General features: G+C 37.9%; 1 protein-coding gene across 4 annotated transcripts in view; it reads left to right on the plus strand.

The window, feature by feature from the left end:
• Window positions 1-25,076, plus strand: part of LOC115213843 (phosphatidylinositol 4-phosphate 3-kinase C2 domain-containing subunit alpha) — a 214,296-nt gene that overhangs the window by 136,508 nt on the left and 52,712 nt on the right. For 3 of the 4 annotated variants that reach the window (XM_029782778.2, XM_036504583.1, XM_029782779.2), the window contains 3 exons: window positions 9,367-9,443; window positions 16,409-16,557; window positions 23,971-24,091. In XM_029782778.2, coding sequence (XP_029638638.1) covers window positions 9,367-9,443; window positions 16,409-16,557; window positions 23,971-24,091 — 347 coding nt within the window. Of the gene's footprint in view, window positions 1-8,176; window positions 8,327-9,366; window positions 9,444-16,408; window positions 16,558-23,970; window positions 24,092-25,076 lie in introns of those variants that run through there. The other variant, XM_029782780.2, reaches the window with a different exon arrangement.

The following is a 25,076-nucleotide window of genomic DNA, read 5'->3' on the forward strand; positions in this document are numbered from 1 at the left end:
CCAGTTTCCGTCTACCAAATCCACTCACAAGGTTTTGGTCGGTCTGAAGCTATAGTAGAAGACACTTGCCCAAGGTGCCACACAGTGGGACTGAACTCGGGACCATGTGGTTGGTAAGCAAGCTACTTACCACACAGCCACTACAATTCAAAAAAATGTCTTTCTTTTATCAATTTCATCCAAATCGTTTTAGATATTAAGGCTACAATATGTTGTTTCTTAACAGATATCACTAGTAGCAAGCCACAAAAAGCTAATCCCTACCACCACTAAATTTTTAATCTTTCCACATAGAAAATGATTAAGCCTTAATCTTTTACACAAATGATTTAGTATCTATTTTAATTACATGTTATTAATTATTTCTTTGTTGCATTTTTAATAGATTTCTTTCACAATATAAATACACACACAAACACACACACATCTTTTATCCTTTACTTGTTTCAGTCATTAGACTGTGGCCATGCTGGGGCACTGCCATGAAGAATTTTTAGTCAAGTGTATCAACCCCTGTACATATTTTTATAAGCCTGGTACTTATTCTGTCAGACTCTTTTGCTGAACCACTAAGTTACAGAGACGTAAATACATAGGCACAAACACACACACACACACATATACATAACATATTGTATAATTACCAACAGGGCAAATTTTAGCCATTTCTCCGCAGACTGAAAAAAATGATGAACAACCTTTATCAATTTTCGAACCTTATTGAGTTCTCATCAGAGTCATCCACATCATTCTGATAGTCTCCAGAGAAACAAGCTGCCAAACTGTTTATATACTCAACAAATGCAGCAGTTACTCTATGAAGGACTCCCTAATTTGCATACCGAAAGTTTTTAACACTCTATAAATACCAGCAGCCTGTCAACAGGTATCTTAGTCCAAAGGCAGTGAGCTTGCAGAAACGTTAGCACGCCAAGCAAAATGTTTAGCAGTATTTCGTCTGCCGATACATTCTGAGTTCAAATTCCGCCGAGGTCGACTTTGCCTTTCATCCTTTCGGGGTCAATTAAATAAGTACCAGTTACGCACTGGGGTCGATATAATCAACTTAATCCATTTGTCTGTCCTTGTTTGTCCTCTCTGTGTTTAGCCCCTTTGTGGATAGTAAAGAAATAGGTATCTTTCTCCACATAGTATCAAGGTATGATATAATATATACATATATATATTTCTTTACTACCCACAAAGGGCTAAACACAGAGAGGACAAACAAGGACAGACAAACAGATTAAGTCAATTACATCGACCCCAGTGCACAACTGGTACTTAATTTATCGACCCCGAAAGGATGAAAGGCAAAGTCGACCTTGGCGGAATTTGAACTCAGAACGTAATGGCAGACGAAATACGGCCACGCATTTCGCCCAGTGTGCTAACGTTTCTGCCAGCTCGCTGCCTTGGTGATATATACATATATAAATACATAATATATACATATATATGATGGGCTTCTTTCAGTTTCCGTCTACCAAATACACTCACAAGGCTTTGGTCAGTCTGAGTCTATAGTAGAAGATGCTTGCTCAAGGTGCCTCACAGTAGGACTGAACCTGGAACCATGTGGTTGGGAAGCAGTCTTTTGTTTTTCTTTTTTAAAGCAAATTTGAAAACCTCACTACAAAGTCTCTACTCATACAACTGGTGCATAGTTTGTTATCTTAATTCTTTTCAACTCAAAACATGTTTTTTATAAACTTGACTAATTATGGTACATTTAGAGTAATCAACCTTCTGAGTAATGATGAAATATGTAACAGCTGGTATAACAACACCTGATTCCACTGGAAATGGGCGCCAGGTTTAATTCAAGCAGGTTTGGAATGGACAAAAACTGGTTTCTTATCTCTCTTTGTAAATGGTACTATTGGTCATAGTGTTGTTGGTAGAGGTGGTAGTGTAGGTGGTGGTGGTGGTGTTGTTGTTGTTGTTAAGCAACAAGACGGGTAAGGGTGATTAGGTGATGGTCTAGGGCTTAGGGGCGGGAGACCCCAGACCTTGGAGGAAGAAAAAAAACTTTGGTCGTCTTGTTGTAGTCGAGGGCTCTTCATTGACGCCTGACACCACTGGGAGGTGGCCCTTGAAGTTGCTGGGAATGCAGATCTCCAGGTCCAAATTCTTGAACGGCTGCTGCTGCTGCAGCTGCCAGTAAAAGTTGTCATGATGGTGGTGGTGGTGGTGGTGGTGCCGCTCCTGCTGCTGCTGGAAGTAAAAGTTGTTATGATGGTGGTGATGGTAATGGTAGTTGTGGTGGTGATGGTGACAATGATGGCAGTTGTGATGGGGTTGGTGATGACAGTGGCAGTTGTGATGGTGGTAGTTTTAGTAGTGGTAGTAGTCGTGATGATGGTTGTAGTGGCAGCAGCAGTGGCAGTGGTAGTGGTGATCGCAGTGATAACAATAGCCCAGCACCTATGAATGGGCTGGTTTAATAGTTAAGAAACAGTGCTCTCAAACATAAGTTCACAGGCTCAATCCCACATTTTCAGAAGATACATATGAAGTCAGGCAAGGGACTTGATTTCATATTAGTCCAGATCATTCAGATGACAAAAGTGAGTATAATGATTGACAAAGCATGCAGTCAGCATGGCAACATTAAGAAAATAAAAATAGGAGTGGCTGTGTAGTAAGTAGCTTGCTTACCAACCACATGGTTCCGGGTTCAGTCCCACTGCATGGCACCTTGGGCAAGTGTCTTCTACTATAGCCTCGGGCCATCCAGAGCCTTGTGAGTGGATTTGGTAGGTGGAAACTGAAAGAAGCCTGTCGTATATATGTATATATATGTGTGTGTGTGTGTTTGTCTCCCCAACATCGCTTGACAACCGATGCTGGTGTGTTTATGTCCCCGTAACTTAGTAGTTCGGCTAAGGTCACTGATAGAATAAGTACTAGGCTTACAAAGAATAAGTCCTGTGGTCAATTTGCTCAACTAAAGGCGGTGCTCCAGCATGGCAACAGTCAAATGACTGAAACAAGTAAATGAGTAAACTCTTTAGCCATGAAAAGAGATGCACCAGCAATAATGGAATCCTATATCCTATCTGTCCTTCTTTTCACCCATCCTGTCATTATTTGAAAAAGAAGAAAGGTGGTGAGCTGGCAGAAATGTTAGCACGCTGGGTAAAATGCTTAGCGGTATTTCGTCTGTCTTTATGTTCTGAGTTCAAATTTCACTGAGGTCGACTTTGCCTTTCATCCTTTCCTATAACATGTATATGGGAAATTGTACCATTTGTGGAATGAGTTACTGTTCTGTATACATACTTGATTATACATACTGCTTTCCAAGAAATATTTCATAAAATTATCTATTCATTAAATCCTGTGGGTGTGGTAAAGCTTGGCTCTGATGTTGAGGTTTTTGTTTTGGTTTTTAAAACTATAAATAGCAACAGGATAATAAAAGGCTATATTTCTTTAAATGTTGTCAGATTCCATCATTTAATTTTTAAATCATTCTCTGCCCCTGAAATTAATAAGGATGGGACAGTCATATGCAAGTTTCATTTTTGTGTTCTCACACACACACATCCATCCATCCCTATATCTATAACAACATGAAATTCTATCTGTCTGTTTGTCCGGCTGGGACCCCTGTATCTCAGCCTACATTTGCTCTACATAGACATATTATACCTTTTTGGAATCAGAATGATCCGAAGATCGAAAATCTGCCCTTCATTTGGTTCTTAAACATCCAGCATTGGGATCAGATCTGGATTAGGATTTGTTACATACTAACAGTTGACAATTCAAATTTTAAAAAAACTCCAAAAATTTATGAACTTAAAAGTTTTTCATTTAAACTGAATTTAAAGTAATACCATATTGGTAGGGTACCAATAAATACTTTGTTATTATGGTTCATTTTAGTTTTGGACCGCAGGTCTAATTAGCCTTCTGCAGGAACTAGCTTAAGAGTCCACACGGAGTGCAGCTTTTAAGCCAGTATATATGTGTGTGTGTATAGTATCTTATCTTACATATTAATGTCACACACAATATGTGTATAGGAAATTCTACAACCTGAGGTGTTGGTTGTCCTTTTATATACATACATGATTTCATTATACATACTGTTTTCAAAGAAATATTTCAGAAAATTATCTGTTCTGTAATTCTGTAAATCCAATGGTTATGTGAGTATCTGTATAATGACGGGCTAACTCAGCTTCACTTGACCCAGTGACCCAGACTGAGCATGTACAAATCATCAGTTATTCAGAGTCGGGGTAAGTGGGATTTAAAAGAAATTTGAACTACTTCTGGGTAAGAGTATTTAGGCCTCCATTGGCAGTTCAGTCATGTTGGTGTTTTCACTTAGAGACATTAGCTGTTTCATTACTTACTCCACATAATAGAACAGACAGGATATTGGCACAAGTTAGTTGGTATTCTTGTAGAGTCTAACATTTCAATGACATGTGTTCTTTTATTGTATGCTCAATATAATAGAGCATACATAGTGTTGGCATGAATCAGTCAGTATGTTCTTTCTATTTCCGACTACTTCACAGAATGTACTTGGTCTATTATATATCCTAGCACCAACACTAGAGAGGCTGTGTTGTTCCCAGAAGTACTAAAGAGTTTACTCTTCTCTGCATTGTCTCTTTTCATCTAAAGCACAGATTCTCAACCAGGGTCCATAAAAGATTTTATTGTTAAAATTTATGTATAATAGGCGCAGGAGTGGCTGTGTGGTAAGTAGCTTGCTTACCAACCACATGGTTCTGGGTTCAGTCCCACTGCGTGGCAATTTGGGCAAGTGTCTTCTACTATAACCTCGGGCTGACCAAAGCCTTGTGAGTGGATTTGGTAGACAGAAACTGAAAGAAGCCCATCTTATATATGTATATATATATATATATATATATGTGTGTGTGTGCATGTATGTTTATGTGTCTGTGTTTGTCCCCCTAGCATTGCTTGACAACCGATGCTGGTGTGTTTATGTCTCCGTCACTTAGCGGTTCGGCAAAAGAGACCGATAGAATAAGTACTAGGCTTACAAAGAATAAGTCCCGGGGTCGAGTTGCTCGATTAAAGGTGGTGCTCCAGCATGGCCGCAGTCAAATGACTGAAACGAGTAAAGAGTATAATAAATTGATTATATTTATACAATACACAAAATAATTTAATATTTTTATATTACTCCTATTGATATTTAATTATAAAAATACAGTAAGATTTTTTTTTATATGAAGTGAATGGCTATGGGAGTCCAATAGTTTAAAATAGGAATCAATGGGTTCCATAGGCAAAAAGGGATCTAAGGCAGGGGTCTCCAAAGGTGCTGATAAATACATATTGTGATTATTATTATTATTATTATTTATTTATTGTATATATCTGGGGTGGGGTCAAAGATTCCATGAAGGGGTTGATGGTCTAAAAAGTTTGGGGATCCCTGATCTAAGGCAGGGATCTCCAAAGTGGTTGATGGGACTATTCAAGGTGTTGATAAATGCACATTGTAATTATTATTATTATTCATTTATTTTCTTGTATATATCTGGGGGTGGGTCAATGAGGGGGTCAAAGATTCCATGAAGGGTCTAAAACGTTTAGGGATCCCTGATCTAAGGCAGGGATCTCCAAGGTGTTGATAAATGCACATTGTGATTATTATTATTATTTATTTATTGTATATATCTGGGGTGGGGGTCAAAGATTCCATGAAGGAGTCGATGGTCTAAAAGGTTTGGGGACACCTGATCTAAGGCAACATAATTGGGAGATTGAATAGAAGAGGGAATTATGAAGAAAAAGAATCAGATTTGGGTGGTGATAGAGAGATATTGATAAGCAGTTACATATTGTTGCTAGGGAGATCAATATAGAATATACATATATATATATATATATATATATATATATAAATGAAAGAATGGAGTCGAACGACGATTTAACAAAATTCCTTTATTCTCGACATATGTTTCGAAGACTGCATATTCCTAATTTTGGAGGAATAAAGGGTGCATTATGCCGCCTTCTCATCAGGAAAGACAAGGAACTTATGTCAGCATCATGACGAACAAAAACTTTTAGATGACTGCCCACACGGAGTCCATAGTGATAATGAGTGTTTCTTTAAAATATTCCGTTATAAGCAGTGTTATAACGGAATATTTTAAAGAAACACTCATTATCACTATGGACTCCGTGTGGGCAGTCATCTAAAAGTTTTTGTTCGTCATGATGCTGACATAAGTTCCTTGTCTTTCCTGATGAGAAGGCGGCATAATGCACCCCTTATTCCTCCGAAATTAGGAATATGCAGTCTTCGAAACATATGTCGAGAATAAAGGAATTTTGTTAAATCATCGTTCGACTCCATTCTTTCATTTATTTATAGTTAAAAAAAACACACAAATTTCCACATGAAAGTACGTGATCTCTGCCCTTGGCATGTAACTTCAACCGTGTTTTCTGACGTGAATTTGCTACCCGGGTATCGGTTAACCGAATTATCCATACTAGGATAATTCATTCAACTACTTATATATATATATATATATATGTGCAGGTGGCACGTAAAAAACACCCACTACACTCTGGGAGTGGTTGGTGTTAGGAAGGGCATCCAGCCGTAGAAACACTGCCAGATCTGACTGGGCCTGACGAAGCCTTCCAGCTTCACAGACCCCAGTTGACCCGTCCAACCCATGCTAGCATGGAAAGCGGACGCTAAATGGTGATGATGATGATGATGATGATATATATATATTCTTTTATTCTTTAATTGAACAAATCATACCTAGGACTTATTCTTTGTAAGCTTAGTACTTATTCTATCGGGGTCTTTTGCTGAACTGCTAAGTTACAGGGATGTAAACACGCCAACACCGGTTGTCAAATGATGGTGAGAAGACAAACACAGATGCACAAATACATACATACATATATATATATAATATATATATATATATATATATATATATATATACACATGGCAAGCTTCTTTCAGTTTATGTCTACCAAATTCAATCACAAGGCTTTGGTAGGCTCGGGGCTATTGTAGAAGACACTTTCCCAATGAGCCATGCAATGGGATGGAACCTGGAGCCATATGGTTGGGAAGCAAGTTTCTTACAACACAGCCACCTCTGCACCTATATATATATATATTATATATATATATATGTATGTGTGTGTGTATAAACAATTAATTTTTTTGTGGGTTACCTTATAACGTGTTTAAAAAGCTGAAAACAGCAGAAACACATAGACTGTAAATTCCCTCCATGGGGTCTCTGCTAATTTTTAATTTTTAATTTAAAAAAAATCTTTTTTCATATGTGGACACACACACGCACATATATATATATATATATATACTCTTTTACTTGTTTCAGTCATTTTTGACTGCGGTCATGCTGGAGCATCGCCTTTAATCAAGTAACTCGACCCCGGGACTTATTCTTTTGTAAGCCCAGTACTTATTCTATCAGTCTCTTTTGCCGAACTGCTAAGTAACTGGGACATAAACACACCAGCATCGGTTGTCAAGCAATGCTAGAGGGACAAACACAGACACACACACATGCACACACACACACACATGCACACACACACACACATGCACACACACACACACACACACACACACACACACACACACACATATATATATATATACACAGATATACGACGGGCTTCTTTCAGTTTCCGTCCACCAAATCCACTCACAAGGCTTTGGTCGGCCCGAGGCTATAGTAGAAGACACTTGCCCAAGGTGCCATGCAGTGGGACTGAACCCGGAACCATGTGGTTGGTAAACAAGCTACTTACCACACAGCCACATCATCATCATAATTTGAAACGGACATTAAATGTTGATGGGGATGGGGAAATGTCTGTATATGTATATGTATGTGTGTGTGAATGTACATCTGTATGTGTGTGAAAATATAGAGAGGTAGTGAGAGAGGGGAGATACACACGCATACATACACACATACATACACACACATACATACGTACACACACACACATACATACATACATACATTTATGTGTGTATGCTTCTTCATTGTTCATGTAGCAAATTTTATTTACAAAGCTGTGGACAACCCAATATCATTTATTCATGGCACAAAAGGATTTATTTTTTATTATTTATTTATTTATTTAGCTATCTAGCTGAAAATAGAAGCTTTTTATCTTCCTGTTTGAATACATAAGTTAGAGTGTGAAACAGCACTGTACGTTAGGAGTGCTGCAGTGTAAGAGTGGATAAAGTTGATGTCCTGCTATGGGTGATGACCAGTGTAAGGAAAGGCTCGATGGCTAAATGGATAAGGTATTGAGTAACTTATTCAAAGTTTATGTGTTCAAACTCTTCTGTTGCTTATAATTGTTTCTGAGCTTTTTTTTTTTTTGCCTTCTTTTTTTTTTTCATGATTCCTGGTTATATAACTTTCGAAATGTTTTTGTTCTATCTACTAAAATCTATACAAACATCTGACACTGGTTAAATTTTAATTATTTAAAAACCTGTCAAATCACAACCGACAGATCAGTCCTATGATATTAAGATTTTTTTTTTTTTGATAAGGAATACATAACACCAAAAGAATGCAAAATTTCGGCCTACTCATTCGAGAATGACAGGATAATATCATTAACTAGATTCCAATTTTCAATAGCAACATCTCTCAAATTATCATTTACAAATGACTTTAACTCACTTGAAAGCTTGAATCATCAACTTACCTCATTCTTACAAAGAGGAAAATTATCTTATCCATGGTTGATAGCTTTCATATTTAAGTCTGCTACGCCCAGTTTTATTTATAAATTGTATTTAACTGTTTGATTACAAATTCAGCGCTGCCATAATTTCCCCACTCACTACATTTATCCATCATCATCATCATTATTATTATTATTATTATTATTATTATTATTATTATTATTATCCTTCTTCTTCTTCTTCTTCTTCTTCTTCTTCGTTTAATATCCGCTTTCCATGCTAGCATGGGGTGGACGATTTGACTAAGGTCTGGCGAATCATCCAACCCATGCTAGCATGGAAAGCAGATGTTAAACGATGATGATGATGAATGGATAAATGTAAATTTCTTTATGAGGCAACAAGCTGGCAGAATCATTAGCATGCCAGACAGACGCTTAGCGGCATTTCATCTGTCTTTACATTCTGAGTTCAAATTCCGTCAAGACCAACTTTACTCTTCGTTGTCCCCAGGTCAATAAAACAAGTCCCAGTTGATGTAATGAACTAGACCCCTTCCCTCAAATTTCAAGTCTTGTGCCTATTATATAGTAAAGTCTATTTAATTTCATTGCATTAAATATCTTGATTTTTTTTTCTTTTTCTAGGAAGCCAGCTATGAGAAGCTAAGGAATGAAGCCTTTGTTGATGAAGAATTTGAATCTTTTTGTAAAACTGTCACTGAGTAAGTAACATTTTATTTACCTATTCTTGTTGAGAGACTATCTGACACACTTTATCTTAAACTCTTTGGTTATGCACTGTAACTAATTAATTAGTCTATGCTAGTCAGTTCCTAGTTTGTCAGCTCTGTTTATACAATTCATCAACATAGGCGTAGGAGTGGCTGTGTGGTAAGTAGCTTACTTACCAACCACATGGTTCTGGGTTCAGTCCCACTGCATGGCACCTTGGGCAAGGGTCTTCTACTATAGCCTCGGGCTGACCAAAGCCTTGTGAGTGGGTTTGGTAGACGGAAACTGAAAGAAGCCCGTGGTATATATGTGTATATATATATATATGTGTGTGTGTATGTTTGTGTGTCTGTGTTTGTCCATCCAACATCACTTGACAACCGATGCTGGTGTGTTTATGTCCCCATAACTTAGCGGTTTAGCAAAAGAGACAGATAGAATAAGTACTAGGCATCCAAAGAATAAGTCCTGGGGTCAATTTGCTCAGCTAAAGGCGGTGCTCCAGCATGGCCACAGTCAAATGACTGAAACAAGTAAAAGAATAAGAGTTAAACTACATGCACATACACACACACACACTCCAGTGTATGCATATATATATATATATGAGGTGTTACCCAAAAGAAACCGAAATTTTGCAATATTATTTTAATTCACTTAGTTTTACATGTTTACACTTTTATGATCTTCAAAGTATTCTCCATTTGAAGCAATGCATTGGTGCAGATGCATTTTCCGTTGTTCGAAGCAGGGCTAGAACAAAGTGATGCCTTTTAACACCTGTATCTCAGTCAAGAAGTGACTATGAAGCATGCAAATATAAGATATCAAAACTGACAATATGTGTGTATTTATATATTTGTATATTTATATGCATGTGTCTGTATGTTTTTATATATATATATATATATATATATATATATTATATATATATATATATATATATATATATATATGTGTGTGTGTGTGTATATTTGTATGCATATGTGTGTGTGTGTGTATATTTGTATGCATATGTGTGTGTGTGTGTATATTTGTATGCATATGTGCGTGTGTGTGTATATATATATATATATATATACATATGTATATTTGTATACATGTGTGTGTATATCATCATCATCATTTAACATCCGCTTTCCATGCTAGCATGGGTTGGATGATTTGACTGAGGACTGGTGAACAAGATGACTGCACCAGGCTCCAATCTGATCTGGCAGAGTTTCTACAGCTGGATGCCCTTCCTAACGCTAACCACACTCCGAGAGTGTAGTGGGTGCTGGTAATGGCCATGCTCAGATGGTGTTTTTTACGTGCCACCTGCACAGGAGCCATATGTATATGTACATATATATGTGTGTGTCTGGAAACCGTTCAGTGATGTGCAACCAAGAGAATACCCTCCATCAGGCATTTGCCATATTCTGAATGCCTTACTTCCCTGGGCATGGACACATTGAAACTCCAACGTCTGGCAGCTGACTTGGCAGACACCCATAAAATTATTAACCGTCTTACTAACAATAACTCTGAGCACTTTTTCAAACGCCACCTGTCTAACCCCAATGGACATGTTTACAAAGTCAGAAAACAACACAGCTCCCATGATTTTCGGAAACATTTTTTCACACTAAGAGTTGTTGAAGTATGGAACAAACTGCCGGCATCAGTTGTTAGTTGTCGGAGAACAGCATCCTTCAAAACTTCCATGCTTCCTGAGATTCGCCAACACTACGCCTGATTTTCTCCCCCTCCATACACACGCAAGCATGTATCTGACTCATACACTGTTCACTTTCCACACATTTGTACATTACTGCTTATGCTTTATACGCACTTTTGACAAGTTGTAGTGCACCTGAGCACTGTACACAATAATTTCATTATTATTATTATAGATATATGATAGCTGCATGATGAGTTTTCGCGTGTTTAAAGCATAACACACACAGACAACAATTACGGTCTGCAATTTTGATCTTTACTAGTGACAATCACAAACTGCCTCATAATTAAAAATATTTTTCTCTCTTATCCACGCTCTGATACTTCACACGCTTCACAAATGGTTTTCACAAAAATTTCGCATGCCTCCATACCGTATATAAATGATTAAATTTGATAATATCTAATCGTATTTAGTTTTGTCAAAATTACATTGTCAGACACTGGTTGTTTCAGTTTGTGAAAAAACATAAGATATATGAAACACGAGCACATAATTGTATAAACTGTTATCCATATATAAAAGCTGGCTAAAATGCGGCTTGTGAGTTACATACAGCTTGCAAAGCTTGCTTACGAACCACATGGTTCCGGGTTCAGTCCCACTGCATGGCACCTTGAGCAAGTGTTTTCTACTATAACCTCGGGCGGACTAAAGCCTTGTGAGTGGATTTGTTAGACGGAAACTGAAAGAAGCCTGTCATGTATATTTGTGTGTGTGTGTTTGTGTGTCTGTGTTTGTCCCCCCAACATCGCTTGACAACCGATGCTGGTGTGTTTATGTCCCCGTAACTTAGCGGTTCGGCAAAAGAGACCGATAGAATAAGTACTAGGCTTACAAAGAATAAGTCCTGGGGTTGATTTGCTCGACTAAAGGTGGTGCTCCTGCATGGCCACAGTCAGGCGACTGAAACAAGTAAAAGAGAAAAGTGAGAGAGTATATTCCTAACATAACTTTAATCCATTAGCACTTCAACTGACCGTATCTGGCCCGAATATTCTACCTGTTTCATAGTCAAACTGACCAGAACTAACCTCTTACCCCTGACTTACAATATCATCCTAGAAGTAAACAATCACATTATCAAAATCTTGAAGCTACAAGCTAATGCATGATTAATTCAAAATAATGTGAATGAATAAGTATTAGCATCCAGTCCACACTCTAAAGTGGTTGGCCTTTTGGAAGGGCATCCAGCTGTAAAAAATCATGCCAAAACTGACCTCTCCTGTGTTGGTGCCACGTAAAAAGCACTCAGTCCACTCTGCAGGGTGGTTGGTGTTAGGAAGGGCATCTAGTCGTAAAAACCGTGCCAAAACAGCCTTCTGCCTAGCCAGCTCCTTTCAAACCATCCAGCGTGGAAAGCAGACGTTAACCCTTTCGTTACCAACCCAGCTGAAACCACCTCTGGCTCTGTAGTACAAATGTCTTGTTTTCATAAGCTTTGAATTAAAATCTTCCACCAAAATTTAGTCACAGTTTATGTTCCTAACACTAGCTGAATGATAACTATGTTATTTTACTAAATTCTTTGTTATATTTAAAATTAATTGAAAGAAACACAGAGCATCTCAAAATAAATAAAGTAACAAAAGGATTAAATGATGATGATGGTGAAGGGGTAATCTGAATGCTAAGGAGTTATGATCCTACCTGACCTGACAGAGTTTAAAATAATAAATACCAAAAAATGAAGATTCATTTTGAGCCTTCAGCAAGCAGAGGTTTTTATCAATCTAGTTTAATGGATTAAACTGGGTAGTGGTATATTTTCTTATTTTTAAATATGATTATAAAAATATGGATTTTGGGTTTTGAGCATAAAAAAATACATTTGGCCTTTTGCATCAAACAATGTAGCTGTGACTATGTAGTTTAAAACGTTTGCTTCACAACCACATGGCTTTGGGTTCAATCCACTTTGCGGAATTCTGAGTGTCTTTTTCTATAGCACCAGGCCAACCAATGCTTTATGAGTGAATTTGGTAGATGAAAACTGTGTGGAAGTGTGCCATATGTGTGTTTCGTTCTCTCTACATCTTTTTCCCTTCCAATCCTTTCTGTTGAAGAGCATAGGCTCAATACATCAAAGACTTTTCCATTCTTCCCAAGCCTTAAACTAATACACCTGCTTATTATTCCTTCACCCGTCTTTGTCTTTTGCAGTAAATTTGATTTATATATATATATATATATATATACACACACACACTATAAGGCAATGCTCCAGCATAGCCACACTCCAATGACTGAGACTAGTAAAGGACTATCCCCACTACACACGCACATATGTGTGAAGGCATGTGGCCTAATGGTTAGAGTGTTGCACTCCCGATCGCTAGATTGTGTTTCAATTCCTGGACTGGGGGATGAATTGTGTTCTTGCACAAAACACTTCATTTCACGTTGGTCCAGTCCACTCAGCTGTAAATAGGTAACACTGCAATAGAGTAGCCTTCTGGTCAGTGGAGAATGTTGGCCTGCCCACCTTGCCAAATGGGGTGTCATCATTCGAAAGCTAAAACAATGCAAAGTGCATTGTGGCCAGTGATGTATAACAACATAAAATACCATGATACACACACACACATACATACACACACACACACACCACACACACACACACAACACACACACACCACACACACATATATATATATATATATATATATATATATATATATATATATATATATATATATATATACATATATACACTAGTATTATAACCCGATTTCATTCAGTTCTATTCGGGCCACATTTTAATGATAAGGAATTTTGCCACACCTTTCAATTGAGCAAACTCAAAGTTGCAAATTTCTAGGTCAATCTGACTGCATTTACTAACACTTTTGCCTGCACAACTACTTGTGAGACAACGTCTGCCCTTTTCACAAATATATAGTATATATATATATATATATATATTATATATATATATATATGTATGTATGTATGTATGTGTATATATATATATATATTTCAGCTCACTGTGGAATTAAGCCTATAGCATCTTCTCAGTTGCTTCAGATATGTATCAAGCTGACTAGGGTTTCGTAACAATTTTCTCCCTACCCCTACTTCTCCTCCTCCTCCATCCCCCCTTCTCCTCCTCCCCCTAAATTACCTGTTAAGCATGTTAAGAAACATGATGCTCTACAGTGAGCAAGATATGAGTGAAAGATCTGCAGCTAAAAAAGAATTGTTGCATCAGGTGTTCTGGTTACGCTATCGTCTTAATTTTTGCTGGGAAGGCCAGATGTAAGTAAAGCAGCGGGGGTGGGTGGGGGTAGGGGCAGCTGTACTGATACAAACGTCTGTTATTTAATAAAAACTGAGCAAGGTGGAAGCAGAAGCAGATTGTGAGTTGTAATGAAAGGTGTTGTGAAGCAGACCAAGAAAATTATGCATAGGAGCAGTTGTAAAGCTGTCCAACTTGTTTTAGCCCAGAGAAATATATGTTCAGAAAATCTGAGTGGTGATAGTGTGAATGAGGCCATATAATGCACGGGTTATGTTGCCGTTCAAGAATTTGGACCTGGAGATCTCCATTTCCAACGACTTCGAGGGCCACCTCCCAGTGGTGTCGAGCGCCAACGAAGAGCTCTTGACTACAGCAAGACGACCAAAGTTTTTTTGTTTTTTTTTCCAAGGTCTGGGGTCTGCCGCCCCTAAGCCCTAGAACAGTACTTTTCAAACTTTTTGCTGGAACGGAACCCCAAGGAAACATTCCACTGGCTCGAGGAACCCCTGTGCAATAATTTAACAGTCTTATGCACACATATCTGCACAGGAGAATTAAAAATTACTGCCGATTTTAGCAGTTTTGTAACTTCTTGCGGAAGTCCTAGACTGTACTGGCGGAACCCTGGTTGAAAACCACTGCCCTAGACCATCACCTAATCACCCTTGCCCGTCTTGTTGCTTAACAACAACAACAGGTTATGTCTTGGGCCAGTGGTTCTCGACCATGTTTTGCCTGTGAACTCCTTTGGTTCCTTATTTTACTCTTGTGGACTTTCATAATCATTTCAATCTTTAAAAAAATTCCTATTATATTTTTTAGAATTAAATGTTATTAAGAATTGTTTAAAAAAAAGTTGTATTGGGTTGTCCGAAAAGTTTGTGCCGATTTTTAAAGGAAAGAAAAAGGTCCATAAATTCTTGCCATTACATTTTTAATCAACCAAATATGAACCATTTTGTTGCACAATGCATCTCCATCTTTCCTTTAACTTGAAAATACCCTCTTCCCAGAATTGAGGGGGTTTCATGGCAAAGAATTCATCAAGGTATCTTTTTACGTCATCCAAGGAATTGAAATTTTTACCATTAAGACTATTCTGCAGAGACCTGAATAAGTGGAAATCTGAAGGAGCAATATCTGGTGAATATGGAGGGTGGGGTAACACATCCCAGCTGAGCTGCAGCAATTTTTGTCTGGTTCCCAAAGCATCAAGTGCTGAAAATGAACTTTCTTATCTTCCATTTTAAAGGGTCACAGAATTAAAACAGGTTATAGGAACATAAACCTTCTTCCACGAAAAGATAGCTTAAACTGTGCTCTAAATGGAGGTGAAGTCAAATCCTATTTTATGGACTCAACCATGTTCTAGAATAAGTTGAAAGGTTAGCTACTATAAATCGGCACAAACTTTCCGGACAACCCAATAGAAATATTTTGTGTATTATAGTAGTATAACTGGTTTATTGCACATAAATTTTTACAACAAAATCTTATATGGACTCCCAAAGGTCATGTGAGCTCCAGTTGACAACCACTGCTGTAGGCAGTGGTGCTAATGGTAGTAGTAGTAATAGTAGCAGCAGCGGAAGTGGCAGCAATGTGTGTGTGTGTGTGTGTAGATTTCTGTTTGTTTCCTCACCACCTCTGCTTGACTCCAGCATTGGTCTGTTTACATCCCCTTAACTTAACAGTTTGGCAAAACAGACTAATAGAATAAGTACCAAAATTATAAAAAAAAAAGAAAAATGAAAAAAACAGCACTAGTTATAATTTATTTAACTAAAACCTTCAAGGTAGGCAGTACCACAGCATGGGTGTGGCCTTTTGACTGAAACAAGTAAAATATAAAATATATATTTTAAATTCTAGACACTTTATTCATTCATCTAATTGATTATATTAACGTAATTACCTGTGTCAGTCATAAAATCTTGCGTTATAATCTCCTGAAAAGTTTGTACAATGTTTGTATTTGATTTCAGATTAAAGCACAAATACAAATCTGTGGATCATGTCACCAACCTCGGCTTCATCGTTAGTCCCATATGCAACTTCAGTAATGAAGCCAAGTCAATTAAAGTGGTTATACACACAAAGAAGCAAGTGGAAGCCTTTGAATTTACCTGTGATAGTAAGTGATTCATTTTACAACAAATCTTGGCTGTGGGTGGTACAGGGCTCTGTTTTGTTTGCTGTTTTATTTCTTATTTTCTTGAACTCTTCTCCTGCAAAAATCAGATATTTCCACTCAAAATTTAATTACTCCTTAACTGTGGAAAGTAGTTTTTTTTTGGTTTTTTTTATGTATCCTTGTCTGTTGTGTATGTTGGATATATAATATAACAAAGCAGGTGGGAAAAAAAGTATATACACAACACACACCTATTACTATTTCATGAGACACTATTTCATGTAGTTACACTGAATATTGTTTAATTACAAAGAAATGTAATTTTCTTACATTTTTACAATATTTCATAATAGGTACAGGAGTGGCTGTGTGGTAAGTAGCTTGCTTACGAACCACATGGTTCCAGGTTCAGTCACTGCGTGGCACCTTGGGCAAGTGTCTTCTACTATAGCCTCGGGCCGACCAAAACCTTGTGAATAGATTTGGTAGATGGAAACTGAAAGAAGCCTCTCGTATATATGTGTGTGTGTGTGTATGTTTGTGTGTCTGTGTTTGTCCCCCCAACATCGCTTGACAACTGATGCTGGTGTGTTTATGTCCCCATAACTTAGCAGTTCGGCATAAGAGACCGATAGAATAAGTACTAGGCTTACAAGGAATAAGTCCTAGGGTCGATTTGCTCGACTAAAGGCTGTGCTACAGCATGGCCACAGTCAAATGACTGAAACAAGTAAAAGAGTTAAATCCACACCCACTCTCCTTTTTTGGCATTCTTCCATTTTTACTGTCCATATTAGTATGTATTCCATTTTTATTGACATCAGATGAAGTTTACTGTGTTTTACTGAGTAAACGGCTACCAATAAATCAAATGAACAGTTAACAAGTCAGACAATAAAATCTGATAAATCAACTGTATTATATAAATAGCAAATGGACAGCTTCTTGGCATTTCAAAGACAATGCTTATGGATCTATTTTGTGTTACATATTTAAGCCCTTCACTTGCTATGGAGCATAGGCCACCAATGATTTTTTTTTTTCCGCTGTTCTCATTTCTGTACTCTCTTTTCTGCTTCTATCATACTATCTATTTTGGTCAACTTGCACCGCAAGGTCTCGGACGAGATAGTGTTAGTTGAAGGCTACCAAACCTGCCACACATAGACAACTTCAGCTTTATATATATATATATAAAATGTAATCATTTCTTTATTCATTAACTTAGAGATCAGATATTGTTATGAATGTAAACTGTATGCATGTGTGTATGAGAGTATGTGCTTTTCTACTCTAGGCACAAGGGCCTGAAATTTTGGAGGAGGGGGCCAGTCAGTTAGATCAACGCCAGTATGCAACTGGTACTTAATTTATCGACCCCGAAAGGAAGAAAGGCAAAGTCAACCTCGGTGGAATTTGAACTCAGAACATAAAGACATATGAAATGCCACTAAGCATTTCACCCGGGGTGTTAACGTTTCTGCTAGCTCGCCGAGTATATTGTGTCTGCTACTGGTATGTCTGTCAAATGCTTGTTCCTATTGAAAGCAATTGTAGTAATTTCAATAAAAAGTGAGAAATTTTTCACACCTGTTTCCTGGGATTACTTTAATAGCCTCTAATTCCCTCGACTCACACTCACACCACCATAGACATTATCTGGAATAATTACAATATTGCTTCATTCTGATTGGATTGCACTTTACAAAGCTTAGTCACTTCCTGGTGTGTGTGTGTGTGTGTGTGTATGTGCATGCATGTGTGTGTGTGCACGCATGTGTGTGCACGTATGTGTATGTGTGCATGCATGTGTGTGTGTGTGCAGCTGTGTGAGTATGTATATACATCCATACATATGTGTGTGTGTATGAATATAATTATGCATATGTATATATACATATAAATATATGTATATATATATATGTATATATGTATTTATATATATGCATATATACAGGGTGCAATAAGTAAATTGTTGCCACTTCATGTATTTAATTTCATGCACGTGCATTGTTTGTTTTTGATTTTGTCATCTACACAGTATAGTAGGGTCAGTTGGGCACTGTCTGTGAGAAAATCAACACCACGACACAATTCACTCTGGAAACGACATGCCATACTGCTTGGTATTTGTGCTGGAAGCTCCAATACGAACATTTCAGAGTGTTTGGGTGTCGATCTGAGGACATGTACTGAGAGTGATAAAAATCAAACATCTAGTCAACATCATGGCGTTTGGAGTGATCACTAGTGATGGCAACGTTATGCCTCCATTCATCTTCCCACACAGCCTCTCATACCCAACACAGAGGCCTATAGTAAGTGCCTGGAGGCAGTAGTGCTGCCCTGGGTGAAGTGGGTGGCTGCTGGAAGAGCTTGTATGTGGTAACAGGACTCTGCACCATGCCACACAAGCAGGAGAAACCAGTCTTAGCTGTCATACAATTTCTGCTACCACATCATTCTTAACATGTGGTCATCGAAAGCCCCAGACTGCAACCCCTTTGATTATTATGTGTGGAGCACAGTTGAGCGAGAGACCGACAAAACTCCCTCTAACACCAAAGATGAACTGAAGGCAAAGATTATGGCAACATTCACCAACTTAAACAAGGAAACTATCCAGAAAAGTTGCAGGAGATTCCAAAGTCATCTGGAGGCCATGGTCGAAGTCAATGGCAATTTTATTGAATAAATTTACTCTTTGGTATTTCAAGATATTTTTATGTAATTTTGGTAAATATATGTCAAAATGAGATGTCAGTGTTATTTTCATTTTGGCATAATTTAGATGACAGTTTATTCACCGCACCCTGTATATATATATATATATATATATATATATATACATACATCATCATCATCATCATTTAATGTCCGTTTTCCATGCTGGCAGGGGCTGTATGGTTTGACTGGGGTCTTGGAAGCCAGGAGGCTGCTGCAAGCCCCAATCTGATCTGGCAGTGTTTCTACAGCTGGATGCCCTTCCTAACATCAGCCACTCCGAGAGTGTAGTGGGTGCTTTTTACGTCCTGTCAGATCTACATGTTAGTTTCTTTGCCTCAACCATGATTCGTTCCATTTTCCATTATGCTACTATGAGGGCATTCATGATTGTAGCATTAAGAGTCCATATTCCACTGCCATAAATCATCATTGGGAGGTTGTACTCATTGAAAAGAATTTTTTTTAAATTTTCATGGAAGCCTTGGGGCTTCTCATGAGGTCTTCCATCTTCCCAAAGAGCACCCAACTAAGCGCCATTTTCCCTTAATTTCTGGGAGACGACTTTCATCTTTCATCACCATCTTTCCCAGATAAATGTAGCTGTTTACCTCTTCTATAGTCTTGCCATTTATGGATACAGGTGTGGGCATAGCGTACCTGTTGAACATGAAAGATATTGTAACAGAAAGATATTTCACCCATTCAGTATAAATACCTTGATTAGACTAGTAACAGATTGGAATAAGTGCTGAGAATCCGTATGATTGACTGAAAGTCTCTGAAAGTACCCCCGAATGGTATGATTGACGGAAAGTCTCTGAAAGTACCCCCGAATGGTATAATTGACTGAAAGTACCCCCGAGTGGTATGATTGACTGAAAGTCTCTGAAAGTACCCCTGAGTGGTATGATTGACTGAAAGTCTCTGAAAGTAACCCCGAGTGGTATGATTGACTGAAAGTCTCTGAATGTACCTCCGAACGGTATGATTGACTGAAAGTCTCTGAAAGTAACCCCAAGTGGTATGATTGACTGAAAGTCTCTGAAAGTAACCCCGAGTGGTATGATTGACTGAAAGTCTCTGAATGTACACCAGAATGGTTGCAATCGAATGACTGAAGCCAGTAAATGAACAAAAAAAAATAATAGAACATTATAGTACTCTTATTAAATAGTTGTAGGATAGTTGTAGGATGCTTAACCTTACCCTTCTCTTGGTGAAAAACTGCAAGCACATGGCATGAGAAAAATTTAGGTATTCAAAACATAAACAATATGTTGTTGGTTTTTTTTTTTATTTTAACATTTCCACTTAAGTGATGAAAACTTCCTGAGATAGATATCTGCATTGGAACACTTTGTATGACATTCATCTTAACGGAAGCAGCATGCTATTCTAAATGTTAGTTTATTCTTGGCATTATTTACCATTGTAGTTTTACGATAATGTGCCTGATCATCTTTGCAGTCTGCAGTTTGTAATTTACAATTTAATTTGTCTCTAACCGTTTAAAATGTTTGTCAAAAGACTTGGTCTGATAAATGTGTGTTGATAACTGAAACAATTACATCTTGGTAGGGGCAGTTTAACCGTTTAAGAACATGCCGGAATTTTAATATACATACATTCACTTCTCATTTGTTTCCTTGATATTACTGTGTGAAATGAAGTGTCAGAAAATGGAATGGTTTCTGTGACCGGGTCATAGAAGTGCATTGGAACTTTTTGACCTCTTATAGCAGAAAGTACTTTTAAGAAATAAATGAAATGTGAATGCAACAGCTATGGTTGTTCTTAAATGGTCCGACCATTTCTATGATGTAATTGTTATTTCATTTATATATTTGTTTTGCAATATTTTTGATGTGAAATCGTGTGTTGAAACAGATATTGTTGTATTTAGGAATGGTCATTTTGCCAGTTTAGCCAATAAAAACACACGCACTATATGTTTGGTGTTACTTTGCTTCAGCGTTATTTATTTTTTACATTAATCTTAATCTTATTAAGATTAATGTATAAGATTAAGATTAATGTAAAAAATAAATAACGTTGAAGCAAAGTAACACCAAATATGTAGTGTGTGTGTTTTTATTGGCTAAACTGGCAAAATGACCATTCCTAAATACAACAATAATTGTTATTTCAGTTCTACATATGTCTCCAGATGCAGTCCCTGGATACATTGTTAGTGTCGTATCATGGGATCTTTGGGTGTTTTGTGTCTTCCAACAAACATCTTCATCAAGATGACCCGACCTAAGTTGATCGAACCTAGGCTTGTAACTCAAATGGCAGTCTACTGACACCACTGTTCCTGCTCCTTACAACAAAAGCAAGATCTTTATATTTTGACCGACAGATTAAAAAAAAATTTTGTAACTAAACACTTTCAAACTTAGCGGTATTTCATCTGTCTTTACATTCTGAGTTCGAATTCCACTGAAGTCACCTTTGCCTTTCATTCTTTCGGGGTCAATAGAATGTGTCATATGAAACATCTTTTACTCTTAGCATTTTTAAATACACGTCATTGATCAGTTGAAATTACCGAAATAGGACTACTTTAACGTGTAATTACTTCGTAAATATAAGTTTTTCTCAAAAATGCTAAGAGTAAAAGATGTTTTATATGGCACATTCTACAAGTGTCCGAAGTTTGAAAGTGCTTAGTTACACAAAATTATTTTTTAAATCTGTAGGTCAAATGGTAAAGATCCCAAAAGCAGCCTAGAATTCAAAGTAGAGACCATTATGTTGCACCATATGAAGCCACCTTTTTGCCAGTTCTTTGATCCCATGTTGATACCAGTTCTTGTCCTTGGAGATAAAGACCTCCTTCACAGAAGCAGTAGCAGTGGTGGTGATTAAGAAGATGAATAGTATGAGTGATGTACAATAAGAGGTGAACTTCCCGTTTTGATTGTGTGGAGATCAGCTTGGAAGAGCCCATCCCTCACAAGGTCATTAAGTACAGTGAAATTTGCAAGCAAAAAAGTCCACCATGTTTAGAAGAGCCATGAAAAGTTGTGATAGTTATGGCATTTTATTTTCAAGGTCATTCACGAAATATATACAGGAAATTGGCTTCAGCAAAGAAACACAAAACTACAATAGGCTTCTTCTAATCTCCATTTGCCAAATCCACACTCATGGCTTTGTTTGTAATAATTAGAGTATGTAAAATATGTAAAGGTACATGGCTTAGTGGCTCATAAGGTCGGGAGATCGATTCCTAGTGGCACACTGTGTGCTTGAGCAAGGCACTTTATTTCTATACACAGCTCGGCTACTTAATTGTGATCATCATCACCATCATGAATCATCATCATCACCATCATTGTCATCATCATCATCGTTTTTATATCCCCTTTTTCCATGTTGTCAAGTATCAGGCACTATTTCTTGGGATTTATTACTGAATTCTTTCTTGAGGCCATCATATATTTTCAAGTAGGGTCTTTGTATGTTGTACCACTGAGCAGGATGTTTTGCTTATGGGGTGGTGGGGCATAAATGAGCATCGTCATTGTCTGAATAATATCAATGTGAAGACCTTGCCGAGCGAAATACTTAGTGGTATTTTGTCTGTCACTACGTTCTGAGTTCAAATTCCACCGAGGTCGATTTTGCCTTTCATCCTTTCGGGGTCGATTAAATAAGTACCAGTTATGCACTGGGGTCGATATAATCAACTTAATCCGTTTGTCTGTTCTTGTTTGTCCTCTCTGTGTTTAGCCCCTTATGGGTAGTAAAGAAATAGGTATTTCGTCTGTTGCCACGTTCTGAGTTCAAATTCCGCTGAAGTCGCCATTGCCTTTCATCCTTTCGGGGTCGATAAATTAAGTATCAGTTGCATACTAGGGTCGATCTAATCAACTACCCCCCCTCCCCCAAAATTTTGGGCCTTGTGTAGAAACGAATTTAAATGTGAAGACTCAGAGAAACAAACACACATGTGTGCGCACACACACACACACCAACCAGCATTCTTTGCATTTTTTGCTAAAGACTGAAGAGTTGAATTAATGAAACTATGAAATATTTCAACATGCAATTATATAATCTTGGCAGTTGATAAAACACACAGGAGTGGCTGTGTGGTAAGTAGCTTGCTTACCAACCACATGGTTCCGGGTTCAGTCCCACTGCGTGGTACCTTGGGCAAGTGTCTTCTACTATAGCCTCGGGCCAACCAAAGCTTTGTGAGTGGATTTGGTAGACAGAAACTGAAAAGAAGCCTGTCGTATATATATGTATATCTATGTGTGTGTGTGTATGTTTGTGCGTTTGTGTTTGTCTCCTCCCAACATCGCTTGACAACCGATGCTGGTGTGTTTACATCCCCATCACTTAGCGGTTCAGCAAAAGAGACCAATAGAATAAGTACTAGGCTTACAAAGAATAAGTCCTGGGGTCGATTTGCTCAACTAAAGGTGGTGCTCCAGCATGGCTGCAGTCAAATGACTGAAACAAATAAAAGAATAAAAGAAACAACACACACACACTAAGGTTTTAGGTTAGACTCGTGGGGTATATGTGTTCCAGCAGTCTCAGAAGGGTTCAAGACATCCCATGAACCAGGTGGCAATGTTAAACCTGGCATATTTTACATTCTGATTACCTCTTGACATCCAAATTAAATGTATTGCACTCGTTAACCTGATTTTTTTTTCTCTTTTGCAGTAAATACTTTAGTGGAACATGTCATCTATCAAATTGTTTTCAACGAACGCTACTCCCTTAACAATCCAGTTACGTCTGACTACATTCTCAAAGTCTTTGATCGTTCAGAATATCTTCTCAAGTAAGTTTTAAAATAAACTATTGTCAACATTAACACAATTAACATTAGTACATTTTGATAATGTTGTATGTATTTTACTCCCTATGGAGTAGTGGTTCACGCAAAGTGGGCAGTACTGCTTCCTTCTCCACTCCCTGGGAGCAGTGGAAAGGCTCAAGGGGCATTGAAGAAAAGTGAAGCAATAATGGGGTGACAAAAAGGGGGCAATGTATGTAAAAATAATGGGGTGTCCAAAGTGGGCAGTACTGCTTCCATCTCCACTCCCTGGGGGCGGGGGAAAGGCTCAAGGGCATTGAAGAAAAGTGAAGCAATAATGGGGTGACAAAAAGGGGGCAATGTATGTAAAAATAATGGGGTGACCAAATGGGCAGTACTGCTTCCATCTCCACCCCCTGGGGGCGGGGGAAAGGCTCAAGGGCATTGAAGAAAAAAAAGTGAAGCAATAATAGGGTGACAAAAAGGGGGCAATGTATGTAAAAATAATGGGGGTGACCAAAGTGGGCAGTACTGCTTTCTTCTCCACTCCCTGGGGGCGGTGGAAAGGCTTAAGGGGCATTGAAGAAAAGTGAAGCAATAATGGGGTGACAAAAAGGGGGCAATGTATGTAAAAACAACAAAATAATAGGTTAATTAGGTCAAGTTTTATTTGTGAAATACAGTTGTTTTGAATTTGTTGCATAAATCAAGTACCAGTGAAATACTGGAGTCAATGTAAGTAACTAGTTCCCCTCCCCCAAATGTCAGGCCTTGTGCCTTTAGTAGAAAGGATTGTTCTGTTTACTCCTTTTGGTACCCTATTTCCTTTGAAATACACAACTTTTGTTTCAGGTAACTTTTGCTATGTCTGTGTGGTTTAAGTAGCTTGCTTTGCGATCACGTGGTTTTGAGTTCAGTTCCACTGTGAGACACCTTGGATTAGTGTTTTCTACTATAGTCATTGGCCAACCAGTGTACCAATGTCCCATGAGTGAATTTAGTCGATGGA

The sequence above is a fragment of the Octopus sinensis genome, linkage group LG7, assembly GCF_006345805.1.
Source record: "Octopus sinensis linkage group LG7, ASM634580v1, whole genome shotgun sequence".
NCBI lineage: Eukaryota > Metazoa > Mollusca > Cephalopoda > Octopoda > Octopodidae > Octopus > Octopus sinensis.